Consider the following 27,514-nt stretch of genomic DNA (forward strand, 5'->3'; position numbering starts at 1 on the left):
GGCCTCTGTCTGTGTCGTATGTGAAAGGCTGAAAGAGCCGGAGAATGAGGGAACACACTGTACAGGTGTACATGTTTGTGTGCGTGATAGTGTTACATCTGCTCTTTTGTGTCCAGGCTCCAGGCTGTACAGTGTGTGGTGAAGAGCCAGGTTCTCAGTTCCTCCTCGTCCCCAGGGAGCAGGTGGTAGAGCTCCACCTATAGACAGAGCTTACGGCGCTGAGGACCGGCTTTACTCACTCAGCTTCTACCTCTGGACCTGAAAAGCAGAGACGACATAATATGGCAATATAAGTGCGGCAGTTCAATGTTGAGAGCTCGGGTGTTGATGCAGCCACATCGTTTATCTTCTGCGGTTAAGTTTCTGCGAATGGAGGCAATTTTTTAACTTGTAAAATATGTTGATTTACCTGCTTCTCCCGTTTTGTATTATTTTACTGCAACATGAAACTCCTGAAACACAGCGTGAGACTGGCACCAGAGTGAATTCCACTGGCATCGGCTCTGGGCCGTTTTGAATTTAACATTTTACTCAGCTCATCCAGCCCGAAGGAGAAAACGATGTACGTCTGAAGGCATTTAGTGAGTACAATAGTTGATGTAGTGCTGCCACAGCAGGTGACGAGATGTCCTTGAGAATCAAAACAGCCATGAAATCACTTTCACATGAAGACAGAGTGTAGGCTCTGATCTGTCAGGGCTGACGACCCCCCGATGGCTCGTTGATTCCTCTCAATCACTGCGTTCGATGTGATAATCCCATACATGTGTTCATTGCACGGTTTCCTTTGCGGGGATGGTCGTTCCTGTGAGGATTTTTATTAGATTCAATTCTTTTTTGAACATTTTCTCAACACTTTGCTCGAGTTATTTTTGTTCCTCCGACATTCCTGCAACACTGGAAACGCTGATTTCTTTAAGTCAAACCCCGGCTCACCCAGCACTCCAATCAAACGGGCTCTGTTTATTGAACTGGGAGCTGCCAAATCACTCAGTCACTCACTCAGTCACTCACATAAACCTGCCTCCCCGATGCCCTCTGTGCCTTTGGCCGTGTTCACCACACGCCATCGCTCCCTCGGCCGGGCCTGACGAGAAGACTTATGACCGTTTAAACAAACACAGGCACTCAATGGCCTCTCTGTCTGTGCGGCTGTGCAGCAGGCTTTCCTTTATGTGGTAAATGTCTCTGTGTGTGTATGTGTGTGTACGCTTGTGTTTCTTTATGTACACAAATTAATTGCACTTGGATGCCAACGCACTTGAGGCCTGCGTGTGTTTGTCGAGTTGTGTTACAAAGAGAATGAAGCGCTGAGATTGAATCCTCCCGTCTGTGACCTCACCGGGCCGCAGCGAGTGCAGACACGTCCTCTGCTGTGCCAGGTGAAGGTCCGTCAAGCCATCTGCCCCCCCGGCTGCCGGTGCCAGGTAGGGACCCGCCCCCCCCACCAACCCTTCATGTCACCCCTGCTTTACTCTACACACATACAGCAGCTGGGCCAGGCTGAGTCATTTCCCTACATGGCGTGGTTTACATTTGTTTCTGTATATCTCCTCAGCTAGTAGCACATGTGCCGCTCATTCTCTGGAAGCTGATCAAAACACCGGGTCGCACACTCCCTCAGATCTCCAGCGTCTTCAGAAGATTTTTTTTCAAACACAGTCTCCCTCCATTTACTCCAGTTTTTCACTTGAAAGCTCCCGTTGACAGACTCGCGCTGGGCACGCCCGCGTCTTTTTTGTTTGTTTACTAATAGACTCGCATGGTTTATTATTAAGGCTCTCGATATTTACAGTTGTTAATCTCGACATCCTGTCTCCGCTCAATGACGGGACATCTGAAGCGTGAAGGATGACCTCACGGCATCCAGAGTGTGCAGGTGCAAAACCCTAAAGGCCAGCCGGGGGAAACAGTGCGTCTGCTGCTGCTGACATATTTACGGGTGTCCACGAGGTGTCTTGCGGTCAACCAGGCACTTAGGCTGTCAAGCATTTTTGAACCAATGTGACTCGGCAGATGTGACCTCATGTTGGATGTCACGCTTAGTCTTGAGAGCTGCTATTGTATCCTAGAGTGATCGATCAAAGCAGCATTTGAAAATAAATGGGAAATCTATTAATTAAAACCCAAACGAATGAAACATTTAGGAGATGGCCTGGGAGAATGTGTTATGGCTTCATGAACAACTTTCCAAATTCGTCTGTTTTATCACTAAATGTGTAATGTAGGTGAATCTATAATCACCAATCCCAGCCCGTGTGCAGGAGAGGATAGAGTGTCTGCAGGGTGCACGAGAGGGCATGAGCTCAGAGCTGAGGAACGAGAGCCAGATTGAGAAAGAGAGGAGAGTCTGCCATGTCCAATCCCATCTCCCCGGTGGTGGGGTCAGGGGAGCAACAAGGGAGAGAGAAGGAGGAGTGAGAGGAGGTGGTGGTGGTGGTGGTGGTGGTGGTGGTGGGGGGGGGGGGTTCTCCAGAGGACAGCAGGAGTGTTGTTGTATCTTCACACCCACCAGCAAACTACAGAGTTGTGCAGTGCAACGACACACACACACACACTACACACACGCCGCTGGCAAATTATCCAGCAGCCTTTGCAATAGAGTGGCATGGGTTAGCACACCATCGCTATGAGCGCGTCTTTGATGCGAGCTGCTCAGTGTGTGTGTGTGTGTGTGTGTGTGTGTGTGTGCAGAGAGAGAGGAAAGATAAGGGGGTCAAATGCTGAGAGGGGGGCGAGAAATCTCGAGACAAAGTGGGAGGCTCGTAGAGGGAGAGGACGAGAGGTGTTCGTCCCACAAGACGAAGCCGGGGGCGAGGTGAGGAGCGTCGATACGGAACAGGGCCTAGCACAGCTAACTGGGAACAAGGCAGATTTTCCTTTTTTGGCTTGTGGCATAAACAAGTCTCATGAAGGAGCTGAGGAATTGTGTTGTACAGTGAGTACAGCTGCGCCCGAGGGGAGCTCATCCGTTGTAAAAAACTATTTTAATCCCTGTAAACCTGCCAGGTGACCAGAATCGTCTGATTTGAATACGAATGTGACAGTTTTCCTCACCTGTGAAATATAACGGAAACCTCCCCCATTATGGTTTTATTTCTCGTGCGGTAAAATATATTGCATTTTGCTGTTTTCCAGACATGAACTTTTCCCTGCTGCTGCTTGGTAGTGTTGAGGAAATAAGAAAAGAGCTATTCTGCTGCAGCTGGGCCTGGAAGCGGTCGCGTATTAACCAAGAACATCTGGGGCTGCTTAGCCATTTGATATTTTTCTCTGTATTCATTTTACAGTCCATTCATCCCTCCCTCGTATCCTCAGGTAATATGCGATGATGTTTGACCCCCGGTAGCCCGGCACCGCGGCCGCTTGTGAAGCAAATAGAGCTAATTTGTTCTATTTTCTTTATATGTGGCGCTCTCTCTCTCTTTTTTTTGGCTTCTAAAGTTCTTCCTTTCATTGGTTCCTTTTTCTGCCGTTATCATTCATTCGCCTTCCCTTCCCTGTCCATTGTGTTATAAGGGAAAATAAGAAAAAAAGAGCCAAAGGCGAGACCCATGCTCTGCTCAGTGTCTCTGCAGGATTGACTCCGGGTGCCTTCTGATACATCTTAAATCCCTAGTGGGTCTGTTTTTGTATCCTTCCACAGATTTGCCGGGAAGCTTGTTGTACTTGGTTTAATTTCCTCAGAACAAAGCTCATCTGATCTTCCCACCCAGACTTGTGTGTGGCATTAAGTCTTCATTTTCATTAATGTTGGAGGGGCAGCGCGGGGAATCTCATTTTAATTTGACATTTACACATCTGTTTTCAATTTCCTGAGGCGAAGACGGCGTGAGTGTGTGCATGTGTGTAAGGGGGGGTGGGTGGACGAGGGATAGTTTGTGGGGGGGATGAACCCGGGAGTCGTCAGAGCTGAGAGCAGCCATCTCCGCTGACCTTTAAACGAGGGTTTGGGTGTAAGAAATGATGGCGGCTAATTGCGTTAGCCTCAGCGCAGCTCCACTTTTGCTACTGTGGAGCCAGGGAGCGATTTATCATACAGTAGAGCACAGTGTGGTTAGACTTGGCTTGGCAGGACCCAACAGATGTTTGCCTCTGCATACCGAACCTCTGCTTTGATAGATGCAGTTGTTTTACGCAGAGTCAGCTGTTTGTGTTGCAGCCAGATGAGACACAATGGGTTTCGTTTTTTTAGTGAACAAAGCGGAAGGAAACACAACGCAATAGATATCTTTTATCCCGACACAGTGTCCAGCTCCGGATATTCACTCTGTTCGTCCCATCATCAGCATATGTGAGCAAATCCAGGACAGACAAAGAGGCGTCTTCATGCTGGGACCTGTGACTTCGGCCCATTTTCACATATTAAGCCACAAACTGAAAAAATCTGTACACACAAACACACGGATACACACACACACACACACACACACACACATTGAGCTTGGCCTCTGTTAATAGTGAGGGAAATATTATCTGCTGGGGGACAGCTGCAGGCTCACTAGAGAGACAGAATGGTAGAGTAGGCTCATTATCCCCAACACAGACACGGACCACACCAGATACACACACACACACACACACAAACACACACACATGCACACTTTCAGGACAGTGCACAGCGTGAGAGCCTCTCTCTCCCCATTTTATTATTTTCACCCATTTCTGGGTCCCAGAGCGGGAACAGTGAGGGAGTCAGGAGAGTGGGGGGGTGGGCCGTGTGCAGGATAAATACAGGAAGGAGAGTCGCTGGATACCTTATTTAAACCAGGGGGGCCAGAGGCAACCAATTCCACCACAGCTCCGGATCTGACAGGGCTTCTGGCGGAAGAGTCGGGGCTTTGTACCCCGTCCAGATCTGGGTCCATCTGTCTGTCTGACAGACTGTCTGGCTGCCACTGCCCCCCCCCCCCCTTACTCACGCTGCCTCCATCCCAAAGGATTTTGTTTCCAGATACACAGATGTTCGGGGCTGTTCTGCCGCGCTACACTCAGCTGTGTTTATAACAAAGAGGTGTTGGTTTGGAGGAGGAGAGAGGGCAGCGAGGTGGGGGAGTGAGTGCTGCGGAGGAGGAGGTGGAGGTCACTGCGCTGTTGGTGTAAACACTGAATGATGCCAGCTCTCCCTCTGGCCTCCAGCTAGTCAGCACAGCATCCCTTTACCCCCCCGCCCCCCCCCCCCCCCCCCCCGCCTGTTTTTTCCTCCACACATCCCTCTTTCATTCTCCACAGGGACAGATGCATCTGCATGGTAGTTGAAAGAGTTACGGCGAGGCCAGCAGGGGAGGTGGAGACCAACTGAGAGCAGATGAGGTGCACTTAATGCTACAGTTAAAGTCCCTGGGCTCGCTCATCCAACCGTTTATTACAGGCTCTGCGTTCGCCATGCAGGGGAAACACAAGTTCTCCGACAGACTCTGCACTGTTGAGTTCTTAAGAACACTTTGGTCTCGATCAACAGGATATTGCTCAATCGTTATCGCTCACGCAACACTTTTATTGAGTAGAGAAAAACAAGAATGAGAGATGTTTGAACAGAAACATGCACGTTTGCATATATCTGAGTGAAGGCTGCATATACGGCACCAGCAGTGTTTGACTCACCTTGATTCCTAAAGACTTTTACAGTAACGCTCCTCAGAACAGGTTGACCTCGCTGGAACAAACAGAGATGGTGTTTCTTCAGATGGAGCTGGTGCTCTAATGGATCGGATGTTTACTGTTTACATTTCCATTCCTGAAAGACTGTATCTGCTTTTGAGTGCAGCGAATGAGCTCATTGCCACACAGCTGCACAACTGAGTTTGGGTTGGATCGGAGCGAGTGTAGAGAGTTAAGGGGGTCACACACACAGACACACACACACACACACAGTTGTTATTCATCTCTGTGCAGCACAGTGTGCATACATCTGCAGATGCCTCCTTCATCCTGATGAATCCACATTATACTGCCCTTCGTTTTCTACAGTCGTGTCCCTACAGTTGCATTGGATTCCCACTCGGTGGAAGACGAGGCAAGGAGAAGTATCTAACAGAAAGTGGCTTAAGGGGTTTAGTCAGGAATTTGTTGGCTGTCAGTAGGTGAGGGGTCCAGGGGCGAGTTAGACTTTGATCTGTAGCTAAGGTGACTTTAGAGAAAAATCTAAGAGCGTGAGACAACAGACGGCAAAAGCTCCGTTTTATCCCCAAACACAGACAAAATAACCCACCAGCATACTGTATATACACATGCATGTAAAGATAATGCACGTGCACACACGGCGCTGACCTCACATACTTTGTGTGTGGCCTGAATTACAGCCCTGAAATTTACAAGCGCTGTTTCTTTTTCTTTTTTTTACAAGTGTATGCACTGAAGCTGGGAAAATGATTACTGGCATGCTGTCTGCAGAAGTGAGCTTGTTGCTTTTTCATTACTTTCTCAATAAAGCTCCAGTTTATCTTGAACACCAGATATATGGAGGCCAGAGCACCGCTGGTCCTCTGCCCCTCGGAAAGTAGAGGTGCATTGATCTGCTTGTAGCAACCACCAGTTAGTAATGATATTGATGTGATATTCTGATAAGGCAGGCAGCCGAAGAGTAATGATTTGAGGTGAGGCGGGGTTTTTGCAATTTTACACTCGGCCCCAAATGAAAATCCGATTTGCTCATTTAATCTCCTCAAATCTTCCCATCTATTAGTATCAAATTTGTGCCAATGAGAATGAGGCGCTATGAAGCCCTAATGTCCAAATAATGGAAATCCATGTCTGTGTCATCTTTTTTTACACCACCCTCTCCTGGGAAAATCAATGCAAATAAGAGTCATATCCTTAGCAAGTTCTCAGCAAGGCAGCGATGGTGGATTGGATCTAATGTAGATTTTCATCTGTGTCTAGGCACCACGGGTGCACGAGGGCGGGGGAAGTGAATGCAGAGTGTCAGGGAGAGATGAGGAAGCGGTGATGGAGAGGTTGTGATCAGCGTGTACTGAAGTGCTCGAGCCTGATTGCATGTCGGTCTCTTTGGTTCGTTCAACAAAGAACGAGGTCTCTGCTTGTGGAGATGATGACGGGTGCAAATGTGTTCATCATTACTGTTGTAAAGCTTTATTCACAGTCACGTTATGGTGGAGCAGGCTATTAAAAGACGTCCTTTATGAATGTACCAAGGGCGTTAATTGTTTGTTTTGAACATCGCAATCATCGGCTTCTTCGACTTGCTGTTCATTTCACTGACGAAGGACTTTTGCCCCCTTTCTGTTTTCTTGCAGTTCTACGAGACGACTTTAGACAAAACCCTGCAGATGTGATCGTGGCGGCCGGAGAACCAGCGGTCCTGGAGTGCATGCCCCCACGTGGACATCCGGAACCCACCATATCCTGGAAGAAAGATGCCGTGAACATCGACGACCGAGACGAGAGGATCACTGTAAGCTAACTGACGTTTATTTCTGAAAACTTACATTGATGTAAACATTGTTATTGCTGACACGCTGCCTAAATCATCGCCTGGAGACTGAGTCGTATATTAAGATGATGATGACGGCCCAGTGATGCAAGTCCAGTCATTACCAACACCTCAGTGTTTGTTGAAAGATTGATTTGTTTGACTAATTATTCACGTGCCGCAATTACCGAACCCAAAGGCAGCCCATTTCGGTGGCTAGAGCCTCTAATGACGATGGTATAGAATGGGTCGTGCTTCATTAGTCAGCAGCAGGGCATTGATTTGGGATGTTTTGCTGATTGAATCAACCAGGAGAAGCATAGTTGAGGAGGGAGAAATGAGCTGACTGGAATCCAAGAGGAGAAAGCTGCACTCAGCTGCAGCAGCACCTACAGAGTCCAAACAACTCTCCACATTGGATTTACAGTGAAACCACCACTTTAACCACCTTAATTAAAACAACACTGAGCCAGTACTGCTGCATCAATCAACTCCACTGGCTTGCTTACTTTAAATCTGTCTTAAATACCTCAAGCTCAAACAGCTTCAACCAAACACGACTTTGTGTCCGAAGCCATTTTCCCTTCAGCAGGAAGAGGCTGGTAGTTGTGTTTGATTATACTGATTGGATGTGGGCTTTAGGGAAGTGAAGGCTCTGACTCAGCACTCGGCTAGCACAGGCAGGTACTGAGAGGGAAGAACTTAGCGGTGTGGGTCTGGATCCCATTTTCAAATCCGACTGTTGGGGTTTCAAAGTTCCCACATGGCACGGTTGTTGAGCAGTCACATAGTTTGGCCCCCAAGTGCTGACGGTGGCTAACTTAACCGTACAGTCATGGAAAATCACGTCTTCCCCGGTTAATGAATACAAGGCACCAAAAAAAAGATGGTTGTCTCTCTTTGCCTGTAGCATTCGAGCTTAGGAAAATCCAGCCTGGACTACTTTTCATTTTCATTACTGGGGATGTTGCTGGTGAGTGAGTCTTCAGCAGAGGACTGTACATGACTAACCATTGTTTTTCCCACTGAGGGCCAGTTGAGGTTGGGCGACTTTAACTCCTTAGCCGTGCGAGTGCCCTCCCTCCTTCTGATTGAGAGAAGATGGAGAGTCCGTGTCTGGCCACCGAGCGGCATAACTGAAATAAAGCAGCACATAACCTAGTTTTAAAGGAAGTAAATCATATCTGCTCCTTGAGTTTGGTGGTTAGCGTAGGTGAGGTTCACTGAGGACAAAGCGTCCCAGTATGACTCTTGCACACATGGCCTCTTCCATAATTATATTTTAGCTCCACTGAACTCACACACACACGCACTGATCTGATTTGTTTATTTGCACAGTAACATCATTCCCCCCCCCCCCCCCCCTGCATGGTGGAAGTGCAGGGACTTATCTCGCTGCTGTATTATGTGATCTTGTGCATCGATGGGTGAAATCCTTTGAGTACGCGCTGTGAACACTGCAGCCTGAGCGACTCAGCGTTGTGTCCTCGTAGCCTGCAGCAGCGTTGGGCCTTCTGTGGAAGTGAAAACAGCGGCTGGTACATTAAACAGCTGGTGTTGCTCACCGTAAACTTCCTGTCAGGCACACAAAAACCCCCCCCCACACTCGTAAGTGTTCCCGAATGACCACTTTTGAAAGTAGCGCTATACGTCACGTGTGTGTGTAATCAGTTGTGGGTTGACAGATGGGAGTCCGCGCCCACGCCCACGGATCAAGTTGTGTTGGATGCGGGACAATCAAGGGGCCAATGTGAAGAATGTGTTTACATTACAGTAAATCTGGATCGGAGGGAATATGTGATTGACGAGAGGGAAGGCAGAGAGGGCGGAATCTTTATGTGTTGAACAGCTGAGATCCTCAAAGGGCCCTCCTCGGCCAGGCCGCATTGTTGTGCTCGGTTCAGTCGACTCCTTCCACCGTGCAACACGCTCGAACGTGCAGTCTCCTTGGTGATCAGCGGCGATCAGAGCGGGGTCTCGAACCACCAGCAGCCGGGGGTTTTCTCCTAGCACTGCACTTTTCCCCGGAGTCGGCTGGGCTCGGCTTTGGTGGCTCCAGCACAAAGACGAGGGAGTGAACTTCAGAGAGAGGAGACACTTCAGAGGAAGCTCTTCTGTTTTTTCTATCTATTTCAGTCGGCCGTGTATAAGCATCGATGACATGCCGTGTGCCATCTCGCATGCAGACGTGGTGTCATGTGGAGCAGCTGTGGAAAGTTTCACGCTGAGCCATATGAAAGTCAGGTGAAAGCTTTGAGGCCATTTTATTCTTTTGAGTAACTTCTACGGCGTAGCTCACACGATAGCCTGATGTGACCTCCATAGAAATCGAAATACAGTCAGGCTGCAGTAAGTGATTGGGCTGTTTTGCTCCCAACATGTTTCTCAATGGCCCGAAAAACACTTCAATGGTCGTCCACTTCATCTCCTCCAAAATCAAAGTAATTGTTGTTTCGACATTTAATGGCACCAATTCAAAACCATTCAATCAGAGACTCATACCCATTGAAAACCGATCACAGCGGGTGATCTGGTGCCGTAACGACAAAATGACTCAAGCTCACCAGCGAACATGTTTAAATGCTCTGAACGTTGATCTATGTTGATGTACGCTGAAGTGTAAACTGGGCTTTGCCCTTTAATGGTGCGGTGCTGGGAGCAGCAGCTGGCCACATTCATCTCATCTTGGCCAAACAGGTCTTTCAGGAACAATTAGGGCAACAATAAATAAACAGAAAATGCCAGTATTTAAGCCCGGACCATTGTCTGTCTTTAGAGCAAGAGTCTGTCGGCTGGCATCACGAAATGGCCCGAATGCTGCACATTGTCCCCTTTTGTGAAAATGTAGTTGTGGCTAATTATCAGGCTGGAAAATGAAGCGCTGTGTGAATACCAGCAGAGTGCATGCTGAATGGGGGCTTTTGCATTATCAGCATTGCCAAATGACATGAGACAAAAGGCAGCGGGATAGAGCCATCTCCCCGTAATGCAGGGATAATGGTCAGATTGTCGGGGGCTCTCAGCGGCGTGTGTGCTGTGTGGAGAGGATATGCATGCGGAGAAAGAGAGGACCGCTGCTGCATTCATTAACTCCAGCCCCTGCTGCTCCGGCACTCTAAATATGCCTGTGGAGAATAGGGAAACTGCCTAGGACACACAGAGGTAGGACTAGGGAGAGAGTGGTCGGGCCTTTAAGTGGATCCTCATGTCGAAGCCCAGTGGAACCAACATTATGCCCCCCCCCCCCCCCTCTTCCCCTGCTGCATGGTCTGCCCTGACCTTGGGCCTTTGTGAGTGTCACAGTGTTTTAGCCGTTAAGCCTTTCCTCAAACAAACAGTAACATAATGATACTTCAAACCCCTCGTGCACCACAGGGTACCCTAAATAAACCAGCCTTCCTCAGCCTCTTCACGTCCCCTCTGCCGCCTGCTTTTTTCACCCTGAATATTAAACAGGGGCGAAGGGCTCAGGAATGCCTCTGAACCAGAAGAACATTTCCCAGTTGCAAAAATGTCCTTCAAGACTCTCACGCTTCCCCCGGCTGCTTTGTGAAAACTCAAATCCATTTGCACACCAGCTGAAGTTTGTTTCTGGTGAAACCTTGACTTGCACGGTGCAGTGATGTGGATTTGCAGAGACACAGCTCACCAGTGAACACACGCGTAGGAGGGCTTAACTATGTTAGTCACTTTTTTTTGCAATATTGTGTGTCAAGTTCTCTGTCAGTGGTTCTCTAATGAGGGTATCGGTTACATACTTGCAGGTGGTGGTCCACGTCTCGCAGGCTGATGTGTGCATTTAAAACCTTAACCAGGCTATTGTGTGTGTCGGCTATGACTGGCGTGGTTGTCAGCTGAGAGACGGGCTGAGGGGCCTGCGCCGGGCCCTGGGCTGCCTTTCTGACTGCCTGAGAACAAAGCACCTCCTCTGGCCTGTAATCAAAGCCCTGGGAAATAACAGACATGACATTCACCTGGACAAACACACACATTCACTGCTGTGTGCGTGTGTGTAAGTGCTTGTGCTTGAATGTATGTTCACTTGCTCTCATTTGTAACTGTATGCACACACGGAAAGAAAGAAAAAAAAAACAAGAAACCTATTCTTTCAAACATTCCCCCGCCCCGGCTCGGTAATAGACTTGAGCGTTGAAGTTGTTAGAGGCCTCCAGCAAAGTGCTTGTGGTCCTGCAGAGCCCCAGGTGTTCCCTCAGGGACCTGTGGTTGTGTTGGACTGGGGAAGTGTTCTTTGGCTCGGCTTACCCTGAGGAGGAGCAGGCCGACTGATAGTGATTTAGGCCTCAAGTGGAAGTTGAGTGGGAACAGCACAGAGAGAGATATAGATCAAGTAGTCCAGTGGTCTCTGTAAGCTCCGAACAAAAAAAAAAAATAGAGTAAACCTCTAGCGCTGAGCCATTATGTGTTTGTGAGTGCATTTGTCTTTGTGTTGTAATGAGCGCTCACAGGCATTCTTCACAGCAATCAGGAAATGTTTGGCAATGTTTGCTAATGTTGTGTCAACCGCAGGCCCTCGTGTGTTTCTCCGACTCGGATAAAGCTGCTGCTCCTCTCAGTGCTTACCCTCTCACCTCCTCCTCTGTTCCCTCAGATACGCAGCGGGAAGCTGATGATCACGAACGCCCGGAAGAGCGACGCTGGGAAGTACGTGTGTGTCGGCACAAACATGGTCGGAGAACGTGAAAGTGAGATAGCTGAACTTACAGTGCTCGGTAAGTCTGACGTGTACTTTGCCTGCTGTCCACATGCAATCAAGGTGAAAAAACCCAGAATCCAGATGTTTAAGCGTTGATTGTTCATCTCCCGGAGAACTAAATGGTGTCGCTGACCTTTATCAGACAGAGTGTGAGACGACCTCCCGTCTCACACCTCACCACGAGTCCCACGCTGGCCCCGGTAGCTTCCCTCCTCTCACCAGCTGCACCCTATTTCACCAGGAGTGACCTCCGACCCTGATACTCTCCCGTGTCCCGAGCACAGAGCTTGTCCAGACTCCTGATTTTACAGCCGGCATTTTCTCACTTCCTCCACCACCTCCACTACTCCCTCCCCCCCCTTCTCCTCCTCAGAGACCTCTTATAATCTGTGAGAGGGAACAACAACACAGGCAGTTTCGTAAAAGATAAATAATTACACTGAAATAATCCTTTCAGGGCTGAAACTGAGCCAGCTGGTTGCTTTTGTGTTTGCCCATACGCAACACAGAAACTCTGGTTAATCATCAACCACCCTGGTTAGGTTTTGGGCGCGAGACTGAGGGAATTTGATCAGAGCAACTGAAACACATTTTTTTAAAGCCTTGGAAATTGTAAAAAAAACAAACAATGGTGGTTTTGTCATGACCCTGCACCTTTGGGATTCGGTGACTATAGTTAGTCCTGCCTCAGGTTTCTGTGGTTAACACGATGACAAGAGGAGTTTGACTTTGAGTCAGGTCTTGTTCATTGTCCTGTCTTCCTTTCATTCACCTGTGTTTTAACTATTTACCTCTTATGATATATCTCAAGACACCTCAAATTTAATTATTTATACAAAGTTTCTCTCAAAGCTTCATCTCTACCAACGGTTTTGAAATTTAAATTCAAACTTGGCTCATTCTGAAAAGTCTGAATTGCCCAAAACCTCAGATATAATGAGTTAAACCTAATCAAAACATTATTTAAGTGCTGCCGTTCTCCGCTTCATGATCTTCAATGTGTGTGCTTGGTTCGTCTTCACAGAGCGTCCCAGCTTTGTCCGTCGCCCCGGCAGCCAGGTGGTGTTAGTGGACCAGAGCGTGGAGTTCAGGTGTGAGGCCCGTGGTGACCCAGTTCCCACCGTGCGCTGGAGGAAGGACGATGGTGACCTGCCCAAAGCAAGGTACTGTATGACTCTTCTGCCGGTCACCTCTCATTGGCACAATGCAGTCCTCCCTCACCCGCTCGCTGTGTTTGTGTGAATCCGCTGCTCCCTTTTGTCTGTGCTGCCTGTTCACACATGTTGAACTGAATGAGTCTGTGCATGTTCAATTACATCCTGACCACATGAAGCCCTGTTTCGATCCAGATATGAGATTCGCGAGGACCACACCCTGAAGATCCGTCGTCTGACCTCGGCTGATGTGGGCTCCTACACCTGCGTGGCCGAGAACCTGGTGGGCAAGGCAGAAGCCTCGGCCACGCTCACCGTCCACGGTAAGACACCGGACTTTAGCACCGCTCCTTTAGCAAACTATGTGATTTACAGCTCTGTGAACAGCCATTCTAAATTCAATGCAATTTGGGCCCGGCTGCACCGCACCACAGTAATAGCCCTCAGCTTTAGTGGTACACAGGCCTCACTTTCAACTATTCTCTCTCAATTAGTTGATTGATTTCTAATAAAAAAAGAAACGCAAAAATCTATACCGGTATAGAGCAGTACACATGGGAGCTCAACAGAAATTGATTCCATTTGGCCAATACAAGTGGCATTTCTCTGGAGGCCTGTCCTTTGTCACGTCTTGAAGACATACAGTACTATAGAATATCTTTGTGTCTTCTGTGGTCCTCTCTCCATTGGACGTCTTATTAACACAGTTGGAATATAAAGCAGCCGGTCACAGAGTGTGAACATTCAGAAAGAGCCCATTCAGAGGAACTGGGGGCTGGGATCACCCCTCAAACTCTCCAGAGAGCCCGACGAACACAGGGGCTATTTAACGCCAAGCTAATGGGAATGTTGGGAGTCGGGCTAGAGGAGGGAAGGAGGCGGAGACTGGTGGCATGGGACACTGGGATTGGATGGTAGGACAGTGAATATGTCGGTGTTGGTGGCGACTCACTGCTGATGCAGAACGGGTCTGGGGGAGATTGCGCTGAAGAGGACGGAGGGGGGTGGGGGATGGGGGGCCTTTATGTGGTGAGGTCAGTCATATTAATGTCACTCCCAGAAGTCAGCCCAGCGGAGATATAAAGAGACAAGGCAATTCTATTACACTGCCGACCCCCAACCTGCAAAACACAGATACTTCATCTTCACACGACTACACATGGCAATTATTTCTTGATTTTCTCTCCAGGAAATCGCTCCTCAGATTGGTGGAGCGAGATTGGGCTCACCTGCCAATACACGCGTCAATATATCTGCTCCTCTTATTGCCTTTTTCCACTCTTCTCCTGTCCCTGACGAAAGCTTAGTTAATGAAGGGGAACAGCATTGATGCCCTGGTTCAATAGGCTGTTCTGCTGGCTTAGAATCATATTTGCAATGTTTAAGCCTCCTTTGTCCTCAGTGGAAATGAAATGTCTTCACCTCAGGCTAATTCCCTGTGGTCCACATGCAGGGCCGAGGCACTGACCCTCTTTTCGTACATTGTGCCTTTCAACCCCCCCGTGTTACACGAGTCAGACATGCGTGAAAACTGAAGTCAAAGCACAAAGAAGAAGCTCTTCCATAGCTTTAAAGGACAAATCCGGATGCTTTCTCAGAGTGTAAAATCAGGTTAAAAGGATAGTCGTACAACAGTCACAGTTGAATCTGACCCGACCCTCCGAGCTCTCGAAGTTCCTAGAACCATTTCCAGCTACTCTTCAGCTCCCTGAGTTGCATCCAGACCAGGACGCGAGGAGGCCAGGGAAGCTGTGGCCACTGAATAGTCCGGCTAATTAGAGGCAAGCAGGCCACAGTCCCACGCCCAGAAAGGACATGCTTCTAATGACAGATGCGGGCGCAGGAGGGGAAAGAAAAGACGGGTAATTGCAGGTCTAAACAGGCCAAACTAGCCAAAAACCATGTATAGGTAGTAAGATGTCGCTGTAGTAGTGAAGACAACGGTAATGTGGGGGGGGGGGCGGGAGTTTAGACTGTGGGCTCTGTGGCCAGCGCTGTCGCTCTACATCAAGAGTCAAAGAATGGCGAGATCGCTGAGCTCCGGCATAAGAATAACTGAGCAGCTGAGTAAAATCATTTCAGTGGCGAGCTGCCGGCGGAGAGATCCTCGACCACAGAATGAGTCAAATGGGCCCGAGTGGAATTAATGTAAATAACTCAAGAATATTTCTGCTAAATCCGCTCTGATGTGTAAAATAACGATAAAACCAACTAGAAAAATGCTTTAGTGTTGAAGTAAATCCCTGCAAAGCCATTACACAATGTGTTCATCACAGCAGTATAGACTGTGTGTTACTGATAGAAAGTAAGAGACAGAGTATTGAAGATATTGTCCTTCAAAGCAAATCCCTTTAGAGAGCCGGACAGTTTATGAGAATAATCCAGCTCTGTTCGGATGGGGGGGGGGGGTTCACAACTTCTGCCGTGAGATTGTCGGTGAATAATGTCGACATTGTGGGAGCGGCGCCCGGGGGCTGTTTTTCTTTCAATGCGCTCTGCTGTCGTTCCTCACTTAATCGGTGAATCACTGTCTTACTCATGTGTTTGTCAGTCTGCTACACCCCCGCTGCCTTGTAAACATGTCGAGTAAAATATGTGATTTATCGATCGCAGAAAAACATAATTGGCAATTGACGCATTTATGGTTTTGTAAAAAAAAATAAAAATCATTAATCTAAGCAACGCGAGAGTACAGCTGTGAGATGGGTTGTTCGGCTCTTGGTTCTTCTTCGCTTGTGCCATTATTGAGTGTGTGTGTATTTTTAAAAGATTTAAGAATCAGACAGAAGCGTTTTTTATCTGGGTCTGGTCTGGTTAGATAATGTTTACACAGTGTTTTCTTAATTAAACCTCACCAGTGAACTTCCACCAAAGGAATGTAAATACAGACCGTATTGGACGGGATTCAGAAAAAATGAACGTGTGGTGTTTTTTTTTCAGATGGTTAATTTTGCCGTTAGCGGTGATTTATGTGTAGAAAGGTCTTTGAATGGAAATGGTGGTCCCCAGAGTGGCGCTGCTAATAAGCCATGTAAAGGCTCTGGAAGAGGGTTTTGGAACTGGTGCCAAAATCCAGTGAATCAGAGGAACTTCCTCGTCAGCAGTCTGCGTGGTGTTACTGGATGATGAACACCTAAAGCTGGTTGGGTGCCAGAACGGAGGCTTTGTGTCACTGTACATTAGGTTATCTCCATTTCATTCGTCTTGACCATGAAATTCACCGACATTGTGTGTTTCTCGCTGTCGCACAAAGTTGCAGCAGACACATTTCAGTGGATGACAACATTTCTGAGCGGTGCCGGATATTTAAAGCGTCCTCCAGTCCTTCCACTGGGAGCAGCTATTAATCACCACCAAATCCTCTGCGAGCACCAGTGTGGATTTCAGGCGGACTGAACCACTCAAATCAACCCATTAAGGTCTTTGCTGTGGTCCTCGGTACGTAGCCTGCCTCCTATTGGGCTGGAGGCCACAGTGCTCCGTGTGTTTCCCTCCACTCCTCTGATCAGCGTATTGATAGAGACTCCCTTCATGCGCTGCGAGCCAGCAGAGGGTCCACGACAAAGTAGCCTGGTCAGATTTAAGGCTCACCTCTCCCCTTCAGGTCCGCAACGGTGATCACAGCAGCGTGGGGAGAGGTAGGGTTACCTAATTAAAGGCTTAGACACACATGAATGGATGTGTGTGGGTGTTTGTAGGTGGTATGTTCTCACGATGGTGTGTACGTGTGTGTGTGTGTGTGTGTGTGTTCACGGAGCCTCTCGCACATGGACAGCGCTGAGCGTCTTCTTCCAGGAGTGTTTGATCTGAGTCTTATCTGCATTTTAAAGGCCAGTGATGGGCGGGGGGAGGAGGGAGGGGCCGATCATTACTCTGACTGACGGCGTTTATGTTTCCGAGGGAGCTGCTGGAGCAGACGGATTAGATAAGGTGAGCGATTGGCCTGGGGGGGGGGGGGGATTTACGGCCGGAGAGTGACAGTTAACATTCACCTTGTGTTTTTATGGACTGTGTATACATTTGCGAGGCTGTTGTTTGAGGGGCCGTGATGGAGCCGCTCCTCTGGGGCCTCTAAACTTCACCAAGCGCACCGGGATGTTCACCTTCACACAACACCTGGAGAGAGACGGGTGGAAAGTAAACAAAGCCCGACACTGTGGACATTAAACATCTGTTGTGTGCGTTTCATTCTGCTGCCTGTGTGTATTTTTGTCATTTTGTTTTATTTGATCCAGCTTCTTTTTGTTCCTGTCCTAGAGCATTTCCTAAGTCTATGGAAGGAATGTTGAATCAGATGTTCCCCTTGTTTATTTTCTTGTGTGTGTGCATTTTTAATGGGTTCCTGGTCATTTATGGTAATTATTCTGTGCTGTGTGCAGCACGGGTTCCCTGGGGTACCAGTCCAGGATGAAATATGACATGTCTTTTATTCACTGAATAATAATGATATGTACCCATGGACATCACATTGTTATTTTTTCCTTATCTCTCTTCACTGCCATGCTGTTTGTTGTTTCGTTATTCATCCTTACATTTTTTTTTGTTGTTGTCTTTTTTGTTCCCTTTTTAGTCGTGTCTGGTAAGTTGAAATGTCACCCGTCACCTATTCACCGCCCTGACAGAGACAGGAAGCTGTCACAGCCCCCCTCCATCCTCCTCCCATCACCTCTCCACCCTCCAATCAGCACTCATGTTTCTGTTGTCATGGGAAACAGTGACAAAAGGACATTAATGGGTAAAAAAAAAATGTGCTCAGCGGGGGCCTCCAAGGTAAAGCAGCATCATTTCATTCTATTATTTCCCCCTTTTATGCATTGCCAAACACACCCCATCTTATTCATGGACAAATTATGTCTGTATGTCAGATGACAGCTTTCAGATTGCTTTTATTAATGTACGACACAGCCCTTTTTAGAAAGGGATTGAAATGTTGGGCGTTTTAATACAATTGAGGAAATATCCGTGGCCCTTTGGAAATGAACATGTAAACTGTCCAGCCTCTGGAGCTCTACAATCAGAGGGTCTCCTCACAGAGATGGCCTATTACACCGAGGCCTGGTGTTTACAGTCCGGGGTGCATGGGGTGACATTGGACTGTGACACCACACTTAGTCTGAAATGGAATTTGTCATTAAGATGGATACTGCATCCTGGCCCAGGCCTGTGCTGTTGGGGCGTGTCAGCGTGGACAGATGGCTCAAATCTATTCCCAATTTCCATGTAAATTTGAATGGTGCTCTTGCCAATGCAAATACAGGGGCATTGGAGTAACCCTTTGTTTTTTTTCCCTCTTCATTACATCTATAATATGCCTGCATTTTGAAATTGATCAGTGCACTGTTTAATCTGCTGTGCACGCTCCATGCAAAGTTCCTCTAAGAACTGATTTGAATTGGCCACGAGCTCCAGCGCTTCTGTCGAAACTCCTTTGTCTTCTGTTCAAATAAGCCAGAACACTTGTAACTGTAATATTATGACAACCATAATAACACACTATGGCATGTTTGTCTATTCAATGGCTAACCATTGTCATGGCTGTCCTGTAGTGCCCCCGGCCTTTGTGGTGAGACCAAGGAACCAGGTGGTTGGGGTTGGCAGAACCGTCACTTTCCAGTGCGAGGCCACTGGAAACCCGCAGCCGGCCATTTTCTGGCAGCGGGAAGGCAGTCAGGTAAGCAAAATAAACCATGATCAATGTTTTCGTTCCAGGATGCTCTTTATCCACTTGGAACACATTGCTACACAACCACAAGCTTTGGAAATTTTTTCGGCATAGTGGACTAGACAGATGTTTGCATACAGTGAAACATTCAACCCCTCCAGTTAATAAACTCTTGCCAAATAAAGAGGTTTGACTCGATGGGTTTTGTTCTCCACAGAACCTGCTCTTCTCCTCCCAGCCTCCTCAGCCCTCCAGCCGATTCTCTGTCACCCAGACTGGGGATCTGACGATCACTGACGCCGAGCGCTCAGACGTGGGATATTACAGCTGCCAGGCCCTCAACATCGCTGGCAGTGTCATCACCAAAGCTCTGCTGGAGGTCACCGATGGTAAGCGGCCTTCCCTTAAACACAGTTTCTGCATATAGAGCAAAGCCCCAGAGAGAATTAGAGGAACACTGAGAGGATGAATATTGGTATTTCAGATAATCTTTGGCTCATGAGGGTAAAGCTCTTCGTCTGAAATGCTGTGGTCCCACTCTGGAGCATATTAATATCTGCAATGAGGTTGGTGAGGTTTGGTCTGGCCTGTTCAGTGTGTTCCTGTCAGAGGTAGAGACTCTCTGGTGCCTGTGCACCCAGACCGTGGCTCAGTAGTTGGCTTCGCTGGCTTCACACTGGCTAATGTTTCCTTTGGTATTCCATGGATGGCTTGCTGCTGTCTACCGTTGGAAGACTGTGGCCGTGTGGTGAGGTCTGGATCCAGTCCTCTAATTACTCCGCTTAGCCAATCCCTGTCAGCCCGGTGGACGGACCTCGGTTTCGTTTCCACCGATCCCACAAGGGACTGGGCGGCTATGATATCGTCCACGACACACCTAGATTCATCCCTGCGTTCGCCAAACGTCCTTCTTCATTTCAGACCAACAATGGCACGCTCCATCCTGCTCTCCTCCTCTCCTCCTCGTTCTCTCGTGCTCTCTGGGTAATAATAACAGTTATTAAAGTTAGCAGGCCGCTCCAAGGCCGCCACTTCTCCGCGGGCAGATGTAGTAATTACAGGTCATGCTGACAGTGTTTTTAGTAATTGCATCATCCCCGGCGCAAAGGCAAAGACAAAGCGTCCCAGGGATTACACCGCGGCGTGCGTCTGAGGATGCGTGCACACGTGTGTTCATCTTTGTGTGTTGCCTTTACAGTGCGTTATTAATGCGATCGCTCCTCGCTGAAGGTAACTCGCTGGTAAATCAGTGGAGCTGACAGTAATGGTCATCAATAGAGCGATGAATAATGATAATAATCCGAGGGAGGCAGACAACCTGCAGCGGCAACATGATGAATAACACCCAGTGGAGATAAAGTAAAACTGGAGGGAAAAAAAAATATTTGCCGCATATAATCAAAGTCTCTTAAATCTTTATTTGCTTCGTGTTCCCTCATTACAGCTTTCTCTCTTCTTGTCAAACACAACATGCTGTGTGTGTCTTGTTTCTTGTGTCTTCTGGATGAACAGCCAGTGGGCAGGGAGCAGGAGTTTAACCGTCTTCATGCTAATAACTCGCTCCTCTCCGGCTGGATGTTTCTGAGCGTTTTCTCTCCCTTGTTTTGTGTTTTACGGCGGGGGGGGGGGGGGGGGGGGGGGGGGCACTGGGACTGCTGGGCCGCGAGCGTTCCTCTGCTTCGTGCCAGGCATCTGGCGGAGCTGCAGCTAGAAAAAGACTCTGAGTATCTGAGCCTGTTTCATTTTAATTACGCTGCTTTTATTTGGCTGAGTTTGACTCCTGCTGCTGAATGATTAGAAAATTGTTTCCAGTTCTTAAAAATCGGATTTAATTCCTCCCCGACTACCCTCGCAGTTTTCACATGCTCACATTGCTACATGCTGTTTGTCGGCTTCTCACCATTCTCTGCCTTTTTGTGCGTTTTCTCCCACAAGCTGGATGTAATCGTCCAAATCCCCTGTTCTCTCTGCGCCTGTTTCCACCACATGAACACCTTCACAGCCTCGCACCTTCCACCTCTCCACACTATTACTCACTCTCCATCGCTCCTTCCACAGTCGTGTCGGACCGCCCGCCGCCGGTCATCCGCCAAGGCCCGACCAATCAGACGGTGGCCGTGGACGGCACGGTGGTTCTCAACTGTATGGCATCGAGTAACCCCACACCCACCATCCTCTGGAGGAAGGACGGAGTGCTGGTGTCCACTCACGACTCCAGGGTCAAACAGCTGGACACCGGTGCTCTGCAGATCCGCTACGCAAAGGTGAGACGTCACATGCACAAAGCATGCTCGGGTTATTCTAACGTCAAGCAGAGCTAATGTACAAACCAGTTCCCAGTGCTGGTCTGTGGCTTTTGGAGTTGGTATGTAATTTGACTTTAAATGAATAAACTCGCTGTGTATTTGTATGTTTATATAAGACTATAGATATGTTTTTAATCAAGGTTTGGTACTAGGTTGCCTTTAATGTCAAAACCCATTCGAATAAACTTCAAAGTCGTACATATCACATCCATAATGTGCTGAGAAGACCCCTGCTGGTCGCTAAATAAAGCAACCAGCCCCCGGCGGGCTGTCAGTCAGTTGTCGTGGGTTTGAAACGGAGTCTGTGAAGTCGAACAGTCTGTAGCTGCTGTCAGTCAGTAGGCGCAGTGGGTTTCTGTGTGTGTGTGATTTTTGCGCCTGGGCTCACGAGTGTGTGTGTTGAGTACGGCCAACTGTGTGACGCTGAAACACACTCTTAGAGAGAGGCAAGCATGTGTGGGGGGGCGGCCGCTGACGTGTCTTCCAGATGGAGGCGTCATGGGGTCAGAGGTCGCGTCAGTCTGCGGTGTTCTGATGAGAGCTGGCATGTCTTGTGGTGAGGAGATTGTGGTGTGATTGTGTTGCCGGTGCGAGGCAGGCTCCTGTCCTCACACCGGGGAAACTCCGCAGGCACCGAGCAAATGGAATTTGTCATTTCTCCCTGACAAACGTTTTAATGAAGAGGTTTTGATCAGAGTGGTAATTTATTTTATTTAAGTGGTTCCATGAATGTTATTTCGGAGAGAAATACATTTCTTTACCTGCCAGACGAAAAAACAACACAAACCTCGAGGGTCATTGTCGGGACTTGTTCAATTAGTCTCTTTCTCTCTTTTCACTGACACACCAGCTCCATATGGATCACCAGCAAAAACCACGAAAGAACTATTTGTTCTCACTCTCAGACTTTGCAGTTGACAGGACAGACATTTAAACATGTGTAATTCAGTCATTTACTGTTGCCAGCAGGGTTTTTATGTCCTGTGCTTTGTTCATTGGCCTGCGGGCTCCCAGAGCATCTCAGGAACTTGTAAACACGGAGGAAATTTAGGTCATGAGCTCAGAAACAATGATTCGTCTTGGTCCGGATTCAGATTCAGGTGCTGATCTAATAATCCGTGTCTTTGTTTTTCTCATGAACTCCTGCACTTTCAGCGAAACAGAACCTGGCAGCGCACCATGATTGTCTCTCGCTGTGTGTCTTGATACAGATCCAGATCTAATTCAGATCACATTTGCAATTACCAAACTTATAGTTCAGCCGTGGTGGAGGGAGAGGTATGCGCTCGTGTAGTGCGTTCCCATTGTTGTTCCTAAATGACCAAAACATTTCCGTGCACTCCTCATTTCCCAACACAGTCATTTATTAAAGCTTATGAATAATCGAGGTCTGACCGCATGTATCGCTGGATTGTCATCACACATCTGGTGAGCGGGGCAGCTGCCTCCATGTTTGGAAGTCAGGGGGAGGGTGGCGAGAGAAAAAAAAGGTCTCCAATTAGTTTGTGATCCTGTGGAAATCTTTTTCCATTTGACCAGGAATGGTTCTGTCACCTTTCCAGCTGCTCCCCCCCCAGTTTCTGCTGTGAAAGAGATGATATTGAGATGATCAGGCACTGACAGCGACCTGCCACAGACTCCAGCAGACTGTCAATAAGTGGGGCAGTGAAGTGGAGAAGGAAGGAGACTGCTGCCTCTCTGGAAGCTGTAACACATATTTGAATGATTTCCATTTGACTGATATCGTCCTCTCTTCTACTCCAGCTCGGTGACACTGGCACCTACACCTGCATCGCCTCCACCCCCAGCGGCGAGGCCTCGTGGAAAGCTTATTTAGAGGTTCACGGTAAGCTCAATCCAATAGTGGCCCATTTCCTATCTTTCTAAGAAGTGTATTTCTTTTTCAGTTGTAGGGTTTATTTTCATATGATTTATTCACTTCTGTGAAATGCCTTTGGCTTTTAGGAAAATACTTAAATAACTGGTTTCTTTTCCTTCTCTTCATCCAGAGTTTGGAGTTTCAGTCCAGCCAAACAGACCCACTGACCCAAACCTGATCCCCAGTGCCCCTTCCAGACCTGAGGTCACCGACGTCACCCGCACCTCCGTCACCCTCTCCTGGAAGCCCAACCTTAACGCCGGAGCCACGCCCACCTCCTACATAATAGAGGCCTTCAGGTACAACTAATCAACTTCACCATCAACACGCTAATCATTCCTCTCTTTGTTTATTTGAAACCTCTTAGACTTCAACTCCCTCTGTTGTGTGTCCACAGTCATGCATCAGGGAGCAGCTGGCAGACCTTGGCGGAGCATGTGAAAACTGAGTCATTTGTACTGAAGGGCCTGAAGCCCAGCGCCGTCTACCTCTTCTTAGTGCGGGCAGCCAATGCCTACGGGCTGAGTGATCCCAGCCCCATCACTGAAGCTGTGAAAACCCAAGGTGAGAACTGCCTTGTTACTGATATGAAGTTGATATGCTGCACAGCGGTGGTTGTGGTTTTCTCCGGTTTTATGAGCGTGTCAATCAGTTTTGGTGCCTGTTCCTCCGCAGACATCCCCCCCACCAGTCAGGGTGTGGACCACCGTCAGATCCAGAGGGAGCTGGGGGAAGTGCTGATCCACCTGCACAACCCCACCATCCTGTCCTCCTCGTCGGTCAGGGTGCAGTGGACAGTGAGTATCATTTTCTCCATGACTGCGTGATGGTCCCTCTCACGCAGCTGCAGCCCGGTACAGATTGCCGTATGGTTCATCGGTATAACCGGCCTCCGATGCTCCGAGGTCAGTTTAGTGATACACCTACGGTCAATTTGTCAGGCGACTCAGCCGAGCTAATGCGTTGACACCCGCACGCAGGAAGGACACTGCTGATACCAGCCTGGAACGGAAATTCTTAGTGTTTCTTCAAATCCATCTGGCACGAGTGTGACCGGTCAGCTGGCGAGAGATCCAAAAGTCTGCACATTTTTCCATAGGGCGCCTCTAAACCGCCCGGAATCGACACCGCAGAGAGCTCAGGCTTCTGCAAGCGGCCGCGCGGGGCCGTGTAGCAGCGTGTGGCGTGCCAGCTTGTGCCCTCTCAGATTGAAAACACTTGACGGCTGTTAAAATAATACAAGCGAGAAGAAGGAGGCGGCCAACTCATGCTCCTTAAGTGGAAATGGCTTGCAGATGTTAGAGCGGATAGGTGGGAGACGAGGAAGTAGAAGCAGGACAGGGAGCTCGTGTTGCCGCTTCTTCTGATAGAACAAGCTGTACGCGGAGCACGAGTGTCCACCTGCAACCGATCTGGTTCATGTGCAGTTGTTTGAAATTACGAAACAACACAACTGAAGTGTACATTACGGCTGTCGACACGAGATGTGAGTCCGTGGGATGACTCACTGGAGGGAGAGAACAGCCCGTTTTGCCTCTCGACATACTGCCACCCCAACGTTCCCAGTTATTGTGAAGTGCCACAGTGAGTGATGAATGGGACGGAGGAAGCGTTAAAAGGATAGTGACGTGTCAACACTGATTTGAAACGTTACCCTGACACCGTGGAATGTTCCAGGAAAACACGGGACACCACGGAGACGGACATTTGAGTTAAACTCCTCAGTTTCCTGGTTTTCCTTGGTTTTACATATTCCTTTGTGTGAAGGTAAATGGAGCACAGCTTCCAGGCTAATGAAGACCACCTGAGCCGCAGCAAGTTCTTTACATGGGAGAAAGAAATCACCTAAATCTTTACAAGCCAGTGCTGCTCGCCTTCCACAGGGATATTACCATACTGGTTAGCGGTTATTCTTTTTCTCCAACCATGATGCGTCACAAAAGCAAAACATTCGTTATCCCGAGATTAAACTAACAGACAAAGCCCTTCCTGTTGCATTTACCCAACGTTTTTTAGCTACCGTGCATCGGATGCTGTTTGAAACAGTCGCATTCTCAACTTCTGATATTCCGGATAAAGATCCACTTTTCTGCGCCTTCCCGGACTTCAGCAGCCTGTCAGTGCACTTCAGAGCAGGGCAGGATGAGACAGGCTGCTGTGGGAGCCCGGGCCCTGTTTAACCAGCTCCAGACTTAGAGGAACCTCTGGCCAATGACCTCATACTGTGGTTTTGCACAAATCGCTGCTGCTCCAAATGGCTCATAGACAGACAGGGAAGAGAGATGTGGATGAACACACAGAAGGGCGATATGAGGAGTTAGCTTCCTTTTCCATTCAGCGCCTGCTGTATCAGTTGCGTGAATCAAGTGCTACTGCAATTAATTACATTACTGTATCATTTTCCACTGCATACTGTGAAGCATATAATCCACTGACTCTGTCTCTGTCTGTGTTGCTGTGCCGTCCCCCAGGTGGAGCAGCAGTCTCAGTACATCCAGGGCTACAAGGTGATGTACAGGCCTTCACCCGAGGGGCTGCAGAGGAGCGAGTGGGCCGTGTTCGAGGTGCGCACGCCCGGGGAGGACAGCGCCGTCGTGCCACAGCTCCGGAAGGGAGTCACATATGAATTCAAAATCCGCCCCTTCTTCAATGAGTTCCAGGGAACAGACAGCGATGTGAAAATTGGCAAGACGCTGGAGGAAGGTGGGGGATGTGAACGTGTGCGACTGCCTGCAAGTGTGCTTTCAGCGCCAAGCATGTGTGCATGCATGTTTCCGTGTTTACACAATTTTTATGTGCACAGCTTGTATGTGTGAGAGCATACAACAGCTGTTCACAGCGGGCAGTGAGGGAAGGATTATGTTAGGTTCAGATGCGGTGTATTCAAGAGTGGATGGTGAGCTCTTTAAAAAGGCCCTATGGAAAACCATACACAACACACAACACGGCAGGACTGGTGTTATACTAATTTTTCATCGGGTGGGGCAGTTGTGGCAGTCTCGTGAGGTTTGGTCGAGAACCAACTGCAAATTGTAATCTGCGGCAAACAGTTAGGAGAAACGTGAGCGGGGGTGTTTACTGGAATGTGTGTGTTTGTGTGTGAGTCTGTGTGTGTGTAATTTGGTCTTGCGTGTGTAGTGTGGAGTGTTTTGATCTTTTTTCCTGCTGAATTCTCCTTTGTTCCAAATTTAGTTTATAATTGTTTTTGGAGATTTATGCACGTTTGTTTTTGTAACACTCGCCTTTTATGTTGGACTGGTAATTGTTTCGGCTTAATTACTGTCACTGCGCCACAGGTTGACGTCCGCACCCCCCCCCCCCCCCCCCCCCCCGACGTCACAACTCCCTGTCTGTTTTCAGTAAACACTTATTGTTGTCGTCCACGTAAACACTTTTGTGAAGCGAACCCAATTTTCTGGTAAAAGGGTTGTAATTTCCATCATTAGTGCTTTGTTGTCACCTCAGCTTGAATCTAACACAAATACACAGGATAGATTCCAGCAGCTAAATGTGATGGCAGGGCCAGACTGTGTGCAGTTATGGAAAAAAACCTCGGTATCAAATATGAAGGTGTGTGTTTAAAAAAAAAAAATCTTTTGTCTCCCCAACCCTCAGCCCCCGGCGCCCCCCCTCGTGAGGTTACAGTGACGGAGAGTGGGGACAATGGGACCGCCATCGTGGTCTCCTGGCAACCCCCTCCGGAAGAGGACCAGAATGGGGTGGTCCAGGAGTACAAGGTAAAAACAACAACAACAACTAAAAAATGCACCCTGCAGAAAAGCCAGGTCTGAGCGTGAGAGGGACTCGGGGCTGTGGAGACACAAAGCAGAAAAACAAACAGGGATGCAGGCAGAGCAGATAACCGAGAAAGGGACAATGCACAGACATGGAAAGGTAATGAATTCCTGGTGGAGGCACACCTTTGTGCGCTCCTCGGTGCTCCTCCTCTGTGTGCTGACAGAGGCTCAGACAGAAGAAAGGAGTCTGAGCAGGGGAGCTGCTGGAAACTCTTATGAACCAGTGCCATCTGGTGGAGAGAGCAGGCTCCTGGATACTCGCAGGGAACAAGCTCTGCTGGACTACTGATCTTTTTCTTTCTCCCTCGAGTGGTGGTTAGGCCTTAACTAGTGATTTTCAATCCTTGTGCATTGAGAGGAAATAGGACAAAGGTTTGGCTTTGATTTACAATTAATAGAATTTTGCATTAAATGACGACAAATGATATAAATTACACTCAGCTGTCAAATTTAGTACAGATTTGAATGCATAGGCCGAAAATGTTGTATAATGACCAATGACAAATTGACATCATCATTTCTTTGATCCAGATCTGAACTAAATTCATCCTTAAATCTAAAGAACATCTC

At 48.3% G+C, this 27,514-nt stretch overlaps 1 protein-coding gene across 1 annotated transcript in view; it reads left to right on the forward strand.

Moving 5' to 3' along the window:
- The window catches only part of robo1 (roundabout, axon guidance receptor, homolog 1 (Drosophila)), a 122,363-nt gene that overhangs the window by 74,453 nt on the left and 20,396 nt on the right, over positions 1-27,514 (forward strand). The window contains exons 3-16 of the mRNA XM_062386367.1: positions 7,257-7,414; positions 12,042-12,162; positions 13,171-13,309; positions 13,496-13,623; positions 17,871-17,879; positions 18,847-18,971; positions 19,180-19,351; positions 21,021-21,226; positions 23,033-23,114; positions 23,278-23,446; positions 23,545-23,711; positions 23,823-23,944; positions 25,619-25,850; positions 26,763-26,884. Coding sequence (XP_062242351.1) covers positions 7,257-7,414; positions 12,042-12,162; positions 13,171-13,309; positions 13,496-13,623; positions 17,871-17,879; positions 18,847-18,971; positions 19,180-19,351; positions 21,021-21,226; positions 23,033-23,114; positions 23,278-23,446; positions 23,545-23,711; positions 23,823-23,944; positions 25,619-25,850; positions 26,763-26,884 — 1,952 coding nt within the window. The remainder of the gene's footprint in view (positions 1-7,256; positions 7,415-12,041; positions 12,163-13,170; positions 13,310-13,495; positions 13,624-17,870; positions 17,880-18,846; positions 18,972-19,179; positions 19,352-21,020; positions 21,227-23,032; positions 23,115-23,277; positions 23,447-23,544; positions 23,712-23,822; positions 23,945-25,618; positions 25,851-26,762; positions 26,885-27,514) is intronic.

Source organism: Platichthys flesus, chromosome 4, assembly GCF_949316205.1.
Source record: "Platichthys flesus chromosome 4, fPlaFle2.1, whole genome shotgun sequence".
Lineage (NCBI taxonomy): Eukaryota > Metazoa > Chordata > Actinopteri > Pleuronectiformes > Pleuronectidae > Platichthys > Platichthys flesus.